Source organism: Struthio camelus, chromosome 2, assembly GCF_040807025.1.
Source record: "Struthio camelus isolate bStrCam1 chromosome 2, bStrCam1.hap1, whole genome shotgun sequence".
NCBI classification, from domain to species: domain Eukaryota; kingdom Metazoa; phylum Chordata; class Aves; order Struthioniformes; family Struthionidae; genus Struthio; species Struthio camelus.
Window position 1 is genome coordinate 148128161 of NC_090943.1, and position 12297 is coordinate 148140457.

Below are 12297 nucleotides of genomic sequence, written 5' to 3' on the forward strand. Positions count from 1 at the left end.
ACTTGGTTTTACCTGGTGCCCATTGTACCCACCTTTCTCGCCCTCAAACCCTGCAGCGTCAGATCAAAACTGCAGTGAGGTTTCCAAGTGTTATGCAATAGGTTGGATATAAGGTTGTTAAGTGTTATCAACGTATCTTTTTATAGGTGGGTTTCAGATTTTTCTCTTCTTCTGCCCCCGCACATCCTGCCTTCCCTCTGCATCCCAGCAGATGCTCCATGTTGTCCCGCCGGAAGCGCCACGGCTGCTGCCAGAAGAGCAGAAGCCATCCCATGGCTTGACAGAGCTTCCTTGGTCCCCTCCCCTGCCCACTCCCAAAGTCTCTGCAAACTTCTGGAGAGCTCTGCCATGTTTTCACGCAGCAGACAGATCTTCAGCAGAGCTGAAGGGAAGGGAGGAAAAAGAAGCAAGTCTAACAAATTCAACCAACTCGAGCTGCAACACGGATAGACTATTTCAGCAGAGCCAGCAGTTCATTCAGACCAAGACGGTTCGGTCACTATCTTCCAATCGGGTCAGGTCAGTCCAGACCTCCGCATTTACCCTCCTGCCATTATTCTGAGCTTTCTCCATTCAGGAAAGACTCTCTCCAGCTCATTCATGTTTCTCGGCGCTGAACACAGTGCCCCTTCTCGCTACCAGCACTCTGACGGCAGAGGGAAGGCTGCCCTGGAGACAGCGGTGGGGGGCGGAATCCAAAGAACCTGTGGGAACTATGGAGGATCAAATACTGTTTAGGAAAGAAAGCTGTTACAAAACTGTTGTACTAAACCAAAAGTAAAGAAACAAGAGGAAGAGATATTTCTACAGACCACCTTCTGTTTTAGGCTTTTTTCCTGGTAAATTAGGTCAGAGAAGATGCTCTTCCCATTCTAATTCCAGGCCAAGAGAATTACAAAGACAGACAATTTTGAGAGCAATTTTGTTCTGCTTATTTAACTAGTTAGCATTCTGCAGAGTATTTCTTTTCCTAACACTTGAAGACATTTTGCTTTCATAAAAAAAGCACACATACAAATAAAGAGTAATATAAAATAAAAAATAAGAATATATGTAAAATAAAGATTTATATAAAATCGCATGCATGCGCATACACACACACAAAGTCTCAAAGCATGTCTAAGGGAGAACTGCAACAGCTACAGAGAGCTAAAAAGCTCTCTGGAGATAGTCTCCCCAGACATTGAAACTTCTTGGAGCATGTCTGAAGTTCATCTCAAACCACGTTAGATGTTACAGTGAAAAAGCCAGCCTTCACAGACAAGAAATAATCAAAGAGAACATGACTGAAAAATTATAAATAGCCCCAAACACAAGAAATTAGAAGCTGTATATGGCACTTCTGTAACTTTCCACATCTATCTCCATTACTAGTTATCTTTATTGTTCTACCATGGAGAAAGAGATTTACGAGTACCACATGCTACAGATGCTTAAATCACTAATAATCCTATAGTATTAATCTTCTAACGTTACACGCTGCTTCTTTTCGCCTTCTCACAATGAGACTTATGCAAGCGACTTATGAACATAGCCAATTTCACATACTCTACTCATGGATGTTCCTTCTCCCTGCTGCACTAACTGCACTTGCTGCTGCCACCAGTGGCACGTGCAAGTACCGAGCATGCGTGAGCTCCCATCTGGAAGGGGATGCAGTCCAACAGCCAGAACAGGAATAAGATATTCTGCAGAGCTTTTCTACCAAAAGCTCAGGATCTTGTTCCTCGGCAACATTATTTTATGCACATCCTTGCTTCAGGAAGAATATATATATATATATATTTTTTTTTAGGGCTAAGCCATACCTATTTTTACTTATGCAGTGTCACAAATTTATACTCAATGGAAGCTTAAATTTTGTATGCCCGACAATAGGGCGTTTCAATTAATTTGAGCTGGCTTCACCTTTTCCCCTTTGTTTCCCTTGCAGGTTTTCATTTTAAATAATAAAAACACTCTATATGCTAAACCTCTGTGACTGCATATTTGAATGCGGAGTTGCACAGTCTTTTCAAATCACTTTCAAACAAAGGTTTTGCAGAGGTTTTCACCTGGTAATCAGTTTAAGTGATGCACTGATTCCGGGATCGCCACATCCAGAACAAGCGAAAAGTAATTAACCAAGCAAAGCAAGAATCTGTCTTCTGGACAGCTCTCCTCTCCGAGGCCCTATAGGAGACATCAGTACCCAAACTCTCATATCTTTAAACTCATTTTTAGTCTTCCCTTGCAGAACCCAGTCTGAACACTGAATATGCCTTGGTTTTTCAACCTCTCTTTTGGAGAGCTCTCTCCAAAAGAGACCAAGCACATTACCAGCTGTGACCTACAGGTGCTCTGCTCAGCCAGATGTTCAGGCAGGTACCGCACCTTCACCAGTAATGGTTGGGCACAGCCGGAATTCACGCAGCTCAGCCCAGAGAAAGAGGAAGGCTCCCTTGTACTTGCATATCTAACAGAGGGACATGAACAGATACACCAAAGAGGACCTTGGAGAAGGTAGGAGAGATGAAAGACCTCGTGAGGTTATTAGCTCATGTGGCAGAAAGCATATGAAATATTTTCTTCTCTCGGAACATCCTTAGCCTTGAGGCCAGACCGGTCACACATCCAACTGCCCTCCAAGAAGCTCCCAGACTGTACTGCTTTAGCAGTCCCATGGCTCTGTGAGACCATTAGCTTCGCTCTTCCGAAATACTGTTCAAAAAATAAGGATGGGCCACTTCACACTGATGTGAAAGGTGACAAGCAGGTTTCATCAATGTGGAAGTGCCTCCAGAGAAAATTACGCTTCATTATGGTTAATCAAGAAGAAGCAACACACCTCTGACAACATAATATTTAAATATAGACAATGCTAGCATTGTGATTAGCAACCAGAACGTATCTGAACATTTTGATTCTGCTCCTGGGTATACCATAGGCTGTTTGACCTTCTGCAAGTCCCTTCGTCTCCTTACCTTTAATAAAAGTACAAAGTATTTATTTATCTTCATGCTCACAACTCAAACATAGTCAAACAAGTTTTTATTTGAACTTTCCCAAATCAATTCACCTTTGGAACAAAACAATTTAGCTCAGATGGGCAATTGCTGAGGAAGTTGTTTATCTATAAACTAAAAATAGTGATTTCACATGGAAGGTCCAGCTCATGCTTCAGTTAAGCATGGCTTATGTGACACAGTAATACCCTATCTACAGGCAGGGCCAACTTCTGCAGATTCATCACTGCCTTATTAGTCATTATTTCATTTCAAACGAAGCCTCTACCTGAGACTCAGACAGAAATAATTTGTTCAGTGCAAAAGTACTTGTTGAAAATGGTTGTTTCATGCTATTTTTTCTTTCTACTGCAATCAGTTTTCCAATACTTTCGAGGATTACATGCATTTTGCATTCCTGCCTAAATATCTAGTATTCTTTTGATAGTATCCCTCAGGGTTGAGCTAATCAAGAAAACAACATACACAGAGAACTGTCATCATTATAGGGTCAAACACTAATGCAGTCTTTACTCAAGAGATTGCAAATTATCCTTCAGTGTGAGCAAGGGGAATCTTGTTCCCAAATCACTGAAGAGTGCAGTGTAACCTGTGAATAAATTACCAGTCCTGAAAAGATTATAGATAGCAGTTTATTATTTTCTTGTAAGCATGAACTGAAGGTAATCAAACAACAATCTGCTCACAGAACAGCCTAAAATAATTCTCCCATGCTTGCTACAGGATGGAAAGTAAAGCAACTTGAATCCACACCAAATGGCTTGCTCATTAGTTGGGCATCTTTAAGACAGAGGGCATCTTTAAGACTTCGATTCAAGTAAGGTCTTACACAGGGCCTAGAATAAGCTTTCCATTCTCAAATGCAACGTTTTTATTAAAAAATATAGGCAGTCAAATCTAATAGGATGACAAAAAAAGTACTTCTCCTTAACCAGAGAAGACTGCTTTGTTCAGACTCTGAGCCTTACTAAAGCCTGCAATTCTTTGCCGTAAGGAAAACGTGTAAACTGCTCAATGACAAAAGTCAATTTGGTGAGATAATGTAACTAATAAGTGCCATCCATATGCCTCTGCTTGACAAAGACAACTGACTGAAGAGCAGGGCAAACAAAAAGCCTGACTGTTTCTCAGGGGATCCTGCTGAAGCACTGAGGAGCTCCTCCAGGAGCTCAGCATTTCCCATTCAAATGTCACGTTCCCCATCGAGGACAGCAGGTAGGTCCCCCCCCATCCTTTCTGGAAGGATTAGATCATAGCTGTGCTTTTCAAGTGGGGGGTTTTATAAGTGACATCTCTGCTAGCCAAAAATTAGGCTGTGAACTAGTCATCCTGAGCTCACATTTAAGATTAGGATCACAGAGGCTTATATCCCCCAAAATTTCAAATAAACTCAAGGCTAACAACTTACGGATAATTCTCTGAAGTTCACCATCTTTAATCCATCCGCTGCAGCAGTTACCTCTGTGGTAGGTTTGATGTATCATCTGCCCAAGAACCACAAGCCCCTACCAGACTTCAAGAAATCTGCCCTAACTTGTCCTTGAAGACTAGGCTCTCATCGACTTCCTTGATAAGGATCCAGGAAAAAATGCAGGGAACACATCTCTCCACTTTAGGCCTGAATATTAAACCAGATCCAATGCAGACCTCAGGGCTAAGATATTAAAAAGAGAAACTGCTTTAAGTGTTTGATCTCAGGTCAGGAATCATCTGTTGTTTAATTTTTAAGAGATAAGCTAACCTGGGAGGGAAAACCTATTCCCAGGAAGAGGTTCCTGAGAACATCCAGATAAGGGGAGACTTCCCGCAGCGAGTTAAGTTCAGCGCTACAATCACAGTCGCTGAAATTGGAAGTAGAAGTCAGGGCTTAACCAAATTTCCAGCATATGAGGATTGCAAGGAGCTGTTGGATGAGTGTACCCTGATGCTCCTCCAGAACGAAGAGCGGCAGCCATGTCAGAGAATGCTGCCAAGCCACAAAAGGAACAGACATCTATTAAGTTTACAGCATGAAGAAGAGTTCATGGAAGTTGAGGAAGGGTGGGAATATATCAAGACAAAATAAGTTTCCTATCTTTCTTTGGAACTTACTTGGCAATGCAGATTTAATGCACTTAAGAGAGACACTCGTGGCGCAAAAAACCTGAAAGGCTACTTATCTATTCAGCACTTCTTTCTTCTTCTCCTCTGGTAACTATCTCCAAAGTCTAGCTGTATATTTCAGAAAAACATTCCTCCTCTCCAACACAACACCAATTGTCTAAAATTGGAAAGCAATGTAGCCATTAGAAACAAATGTAGAAGAATTAAACTATCACATTTCCGAAAGATTAAATATTTCTCAAAATGATAGCAAATATTGTCCTTGCATCATCCTTTAATAACTATATTTATGTCAACAATTCAGTCTCAGAGGCTTACAGAGGAATCAGAAAGATCACTCAGTTGACGTTGACACTCTAGTTGCTACAGTGCTATGTTTTACTGAAAGCATAAAACCCAACCACAGGCATTGCTTGGGGCGCCAAAGTCCCGTGATTAAGAGCAACTATTAATCATCTCTTTGGGAGGAGAGTTTATTCTGATGCAGTAGGCAGAATAACCTACTAGTTATCCACACCTGCACCAGCCTGGTTGGGGGATTACCTGATCATGAAAATCCCAGAAAACTAGTAGTCCCACTCATGTGAAACCAGAAGAAACAGAAAGCTATTTTAGCATCTTCAGAATGGGAAATGACAAGTACAACTCGGATAATAGCAACAGAGTTCAGTGCCAAGTAAAATCAGCAAGGGCTGGCTGCTATCAGCAGGACTGGACCGAACCTTTTAAAAGGCCCGTCAGACCTTTCACTTACAGAGTCTGCCCTTTCTTTCCAGTAGTTTTATGTTTCTCTCTTTCCCTCTCCTAAAAGCAAACCAGAAAATCATCATGGTAGCTAAAAAGCACATTTCTTTCCTTCATCCAAGCCTGAGTGAGCCCACAAGATTCTTCCAGGCCTGACGGGGATTACTGGATTCCACTTTAATCTGACATCACACCATACACTGCACTAATGGCAACAACTCAACCAGCAAGTCCTGGCTGCAATCCACCAGTTTTGAAGAGAGTGACACTTCCCACCATACACACTTTGGCATGACCGTGACCGGCTCATCCTCCTGCCGTCAGTAGGCCAACGCCAGCCCCAAACAGCTGTGAGCTCGGATAGCGCACATGAGGCAATTTGCAGCTGCACAGTCCACTTCAGGACACACCACTGTGCACCCTGCACACAAACTGACCCTAGCTTCAGTGGTGGCTTTCTGTTCCAGTACGTCTTTAACACGGTTCTGACATCTACTAGGGCCACCCCAAACAGCAGCGTTTGTTAGTAACACAAAGCAAACGCAGTGGACTCGCTACTTTAGGAAACAATCTCCCTCTTTCCTCTCCTCCCCAAAATAGAATCCCTTGGATAATTTACTTCTTCAGAAAGGAGAGATTTTTACCTTACAGCCTTGCCCAAGTAACAATAATAATGAATAGCAGAACCAAAAAAAGGAGGAGAAATTTAGAGATGAAACCACTTGACAATGCTCTGGGGAGCTAGCAGGCTTTTTAAGCATCTATATAAAACTCCTTTTACTACAAGGACAGCATTCTGCAGAGGCTACACATTTGGCATATATCTTCTCTCAAAACCAAGTCTACAAAATCCTGTCTTAAGAGACCATGCAGCTGCAGCCAGGCCCAGAAAAAGGCGGGGGGGGGGGGGAGGGGGAGGGAAATTAACCTCCTTTTACTTTTCTAGTCTTTCCACAACTTTCTCCCAGCCACGAGGGTGCTGCGTCAAAGCTGCCTGGCTCCCCGCCTCGCTCTCTCCCCCTTACCCCATAAACCATGCTGCACCAGTAAACAACCCGACAACCCGCCTCACAGCTCATATGAGCGTGTTCATCCTAAGGCAAAAATCATAAAACCTAGTACTTTACTAATTACTGTGGCAGTTTAACGGTTACTATACCATCAGAGAACCGCATAACAACATCACTTCTATAAAATTAACATATATTGTACCTCATTAGCAAATGAGCGCTTCTGCAGTGTAGCTATACTTAGCGGAATCTGCAGTCAGTGTTTTGCACAACCCATTTTAATTAGTCCTTAAGAAAGTATTTTGCAACTGTATCCTTAGAAATCATTAAGGATGGGCCAGATTTCATAAAGTCTGCGACTCGGCTAATTCATACAAAAACTAGACAACTTCAAAAGTTAACTGAAGCTAGCGACATTATTTAGTTCAGTGGAGCAGCTCATTTTAATTGGATTAAATTGCCACGGTATTTTAATGTCATATTGAAGCCTCAATTTATTATTTCTTAATCTTTGCCAAAAGACTGCAACCGTGTCATCTGCACGCCCCCTTCTCTCACGACAGTCTCAAGGCACCTCAGAGTCACCGATGCAAAGGACTAAGCCACTACGGCAAGGCTTTGCTGTCCCCGCGCCGGCGGTGGGAGCGCTTCGCCGAAAGACTGGCTTCGCAAGAGGGACAAACCCTAGCAACGGAGTTAATTGCATTAAGCGGAGGTCCCCGCTTAGCAAATACACTTGCGGCTCTGCAAAGGGTAAACAGCAGCGTTATGCCGAGCACCGCGGAGCAAAACCATACGGGAAGGGTTAGCCGCGCAAGGGCCGCCCTCGCGGCTCTCCGTGCCGCGGCAGCCTCCCCCGGGGCGCTGCGCACAGAGGGGCTCTTGTTCCGCGGCCGCCCGCGGGGAGCCGCGCAGCCCGCGCCGGGAAACGCGCCTGCCGCCGGGGCGCCCCCGCGGGGCCCCGGGGCTCTCGCAGAGGGGCAGCCGGCGGCGGGGGAAGCCGGGGCGCCCCGGAGCGGAGCGAGTGCGGCCAGCAAGGGGACCGGCCGGAGCGGGTTATTTCGCGAGGAAACGTTTACTTCTCACTGCCCGGGAAGCAGCGGGGAGGAGGCGGGAGGAAGGGTTTTCCTGGGCTGGCGATTCAAATAAAGTGCAGTCAGCCGAGTCCTACCTCTGCGTTGGGCAGGGTAGAGACCCCCGCTGCCCCGGCGGGGCACAGCGCCGGCAGGGCTCCCTCCGGCAGCCAGCCCCCGCGGGTCGGGGCGCCCCGAAGCCCCCGGCCCGGCCGCCCGGGGCCGGCGCGGTCCGCCGCCTCCCCGGCAGAGCGGCACCGGGGGGAGCCCGCGTCCCCCCGCCGCAGCCGGCAGGCGGCTGGGCCCGGCCGGGGGCCGGCACCGTCCCCCGCCGGGGCGGGCGGCCGTCGCGGCAAACTTCGGGATGATGAAGCTGGCCGGAGGGACGGTGCTCCCCCGGCTTCGCCTTTTCGGGTAGAGGCGGAGGTGGGGGGGGGGGTTCTTCTTTTTATTTTCCCCTGCGCTCCGTTCCCGAGGAGTGCTCAGCTAGCAACAGATGCCTCCGCTAGTGAGCGCGCTCCTCCCCGCGCGGGCAACGGCGAGCCGGCCCGGGGCTGCGCGCCCCCCGCCTGGGCAGACGGAGCGCAGCCGCCCAGCCCGGCCCGGCCCGGCCCGCGGAGCCCCCGCGCCCGCCGGGGCACAAGCCCTTGCCCGGCCCGTCCGCCCGCGGCCACTCACCGGCTGCCCGGAGGCGCAGGCCACGAAGCTGAAGGTGAGCGCTAGCCACACGCCCCGCATTATTCCCGCGGTGCCGGCCGGGCGGCGGCCGCCGGGGCCGAGCACAAAGGAGAAAAGCGGGGCTGCGCCGCTCGGCAGCGCCCAGGTGGGCGCCCTGTGGGCCGCCGCTCCCGCCGCCGCTCCGCTGCGCTCCGCGCCCGCGCCGCTCTCCCCGCGGGCCGAGGCTTGCGCGGCGCTGCGGGCGCCCGGACTCCTACTACTGCTGCTGCTGCCGCTGCTGCCGCTGCTGCGCCGTGCCGGCTCCGCCGCCGCCCTCCCTCCGCCCCGAGTGCGGGGCGGCAGCGGCGCGGCTCGCAGTTAAACCCAGCAGAAATTCCTGCAGGATTACAACACAGATTGGCAGCTCCCCCAGCCAGTGGAAGGAGGCGGCTCGCCGCCGGCGCTCGCTCGCTCCCTTCGCAAATTCAAGCAACTTCCCCCCCCCCCCCCCCCCGCCCCGGGCTGCCCTGGCTAAACAGCCCCCCCCTCTCCCCAGTGGAAAACATGAGCAGCGCCGCGGGCCGACCGAGCAAGGGCTGGCCCCGCGGAAAAGCAGGAACCTGGAAAGCCTCCGTCGGTTTAAGCGAAATCTGGCCTCTGCCGGGTGTTTTTATCGTTCTGCCGCCGGATTTCGTGTCTTTGCTCCTTCCCACCCTCCTGAGTTAGCCTGGAAGGCAGTATCAAGTTTTGGAAAAACAAGAGCGGGGAGGTTAAAAACGAAAGGAGGCAGAGGCAATTTCGGGTCCCCGATTGGCTTTCTGCCCCAGGGTTCAATTTTTCGGACTTCTGTCTGTCACCATGAGGACTAGGAACTTTTAGGGATAAAGGGGTGGCGAGCAAAAGAGAGCTGAGATTTGCACCTAGTTACGTGGATCCGGCAGTTATGTCTTCAAGATAAATATTACAAGAATTGACAGCACCAAGAACGTGTGCTCCAGAAGCCAAAACAAGAAGTTTTGCTATGACTAGTCCATGGCATTTCTCAACTGGGGAAAATGGTAGTATTGCAGTCCTTAGGAGTCTCAGCCTGATACAGTCGGCTATGCCCGCGCGTTTCCACCGCTGAGTGTGTCCATGATTTACATCAGTCATTGGACATGTGAAAAGAGCAATAACCAGGAAAGCAAAGTGTATCGGTCTCACTCACAAATTACCACTTGTCATTTAATTTAGAAAGCTGCAGATTGCGTTTTGTAGCCTGAGTCAAGTGGTCACAGTGACCATAATGGTCTCTTTTGTTTTAACAAAGCCCATCCATCTTAGAGGACCACCCCCAGAGGAAGTAAGAAAACCCCAGGGAGATTCCCCCTGCAGATGTTTGCACATCCCTAGCCTCGCTTGCGCTGTGCTTTGCAGCGTGCTTCAGCCTACAGATAATCTTGAGATGCCATCTACTTTCAGTTCCCACTCTCGTTGCTTTCTTGTCAAAAAAGGCGTGCTGTATAAAATAATGATAACTTTAAAAAAGTTAATTCAGCACAAACAATCTCTCACCCCACTCATTGCCTTCCCAGCCCATCCTAGTCAATGTGCATCCCTGGCGATCCCTGTGCGGTCCCAACACAGACACAGCAGCTCTGCACTGTGACGTGGCAGGGCCCCTTGCCCTGAAGGGTGGTGGCGAAGGCTGGAGCATTCTCACTGTGGGCGACTGGATCCCAGGAACATGATACCTCTCAGCAGTTACCATGTTGCTATTTCCATATTCACTTTCCAGATCCGCCCAGTCAATGATTTTTAGGCTACATTCCCTACTGAAATATTACCAGATTTTCGATGATCTGCTCCTCGTGAGTGTTACATGATGATCAGGAAATGGATTGTTTAACCTATTTGTTCTCCTTACTTAAAGTACACTTTAGAAGTTTAGCTGACATTTAGGACCCAATTTTACGTATCTTCTACCTTGGCAGGTGGCTGGATTGCCATCGGACTGAGCGATAATTTCAGCACTGTTTGATGTGGGTGAGTAAAATGCAGTGGAGTAAAGGAAGGAAAACTCCAGTTGGACCATATCCAATGGGCCCATCTCATTGGGCCAATGAGATGTCATGGAGTCTAACAGACATTTGTAGGGTTAGGGGAGTTAGAGAGTGCTGTAACTTGCCCAAAGTCAAAGCAGAAACCAGAAATAGCATTCATTATGCTGGCAGGATCCTTAGTGGCCGGAAAACAGAATACAACGTCAGAAATACATAATATAGAAGACCAATGGAAAGGTCAGAAGTATCCTAAAGGTTGTCAAAGACCATGGGGTAGGTGGTTTACTATAGAGGGAATTTTTTCAGCATTCAGACCTTGCAGGCACATGCCATAAATAAATAAACTAAGCTCACTTCTTCATTCTTGTTAAAATTCATGATTATCAGGGATTTATGCGCTCAGTGGAATCTATCACAGACCAAAACATAACCCACCACCAGGTAAGGCAAGGCGTTCCTCAGGCAAAGACAACCCCTGCTAATGGGCTCCTCATGGACCCCTGCCATGCAGGCAGAGCCCATTAAGGGCTCAGGGCTAAGTCTAGCAAAACCTGCAAACGCCTACATGCATCCTTACATCTACTTAGGTGCAATCCTTCCTATGCCAAGCATGAAGCTCAGCACACACTAACTCTAGAAGAATCAGCTCTGAAGACCAGAAGCCAGACAGATAATATGGAAAAGTTAAAATGAGTATGAGGGGGGAGACAAGAAAACGAATATTCCTCATAGGTCACAGGAATAGTGAAAGATTGTGCCGGGACCTATTTGCTGCCTCCCCACACTCCCGATGCCCTCTAGCCAGGAGCACCATGCCGTGGTAGGACCCTTCCTGTGTGTGGCTCCGTGAAGAGCAGCTGTGCTACATTATTACAGCTGTGCAGTCAAGTGTACCCACACCTGCTCCTGCTGCCACCCTGATTTTATAGGGACAGAGGCAAGTGGGAGGCCCAGCACAAAAATGAAACAAAGTGTTTTTCACCCAAAGGAATTATGTAGTAAGAACTGCAATCAGAGGGTAATCAGAGCCAGGCGATGGGACAGAGCTGCTGGGAGAAAGCTGCAGGCGCTGCATGCTCCTGATCAGACCGTCAGGCAGGGATCACTGCGCTGCCTCTGTGCCCAACCAAGTCCCTGGTCCTCCGGCTGGCACCAACCGTCCCATCACAACCGCAGGGTCCCCATGGACCAGGCTGGAGTGGGATCAAGTTGGCCAGCGCACAAAGGGCCGAACTTCACCAAAGGAACCTAGAGGGATGAGGGAGGACCTTGAGTGTAACGTGTGTGATCTGGTTATTGACTGTAGAAAAGCCCAAACTAGAACCCAAATGTCCACCAAATCAGAAAGTCCAGCTCTGAGTCCCTCTTAAGGGGGCAATTAACCTCCTGGGTTTGAAGCCTTCTCCTGGCTCTGACTCATTGGCACTGGCCAGTCACAGCACAGCACAACTTCAGATAAATGCAAACATTTCTAAACCAAGCAGGCAGTGCAGAGCACAGACAGGGCTTCAAAGGACCCTTTCAGTGGGATGTACCATAGTTACTGGCACTTTAGGGAAGAGTCATAGTCAGAAAGAGGTGGGAGCTATACGAAAGACACAGAAAAGTTTGGAAGTCTTGGCTCAAAGACCTAAGCCAATGGCTATTTAAGTTGCAGTTAAGG

The 12297-nt window shown here is 48.2% G+C and overlaps 1 protein-coding gene across 1 annotated transcript in view; it reads right to left on the bottom strand.

Annotated features, from left to right (window-relative positions):
* Positions 1 to 8940, bottom strand: part of SDC2 (syndecan 2) — a 63918-nt gene extending 54978 nt beyond the window's left edge. Inside the window, exon 1 of the mRNA XM_068932977.1 lies at positions 8614 to 8940. Coding sequence (XP_068789078.1) covers positions 8614 to 8673 — 60 coding nt within the window. The 5' untranslated portion in view covers positions 8674 to 8940. The remainder of the gene's footprint in view (positions 1 to 8613) is intronic.
* Between the last annotated feature and the right edge of the window lie 3357 nt (positions 8941 to 12297).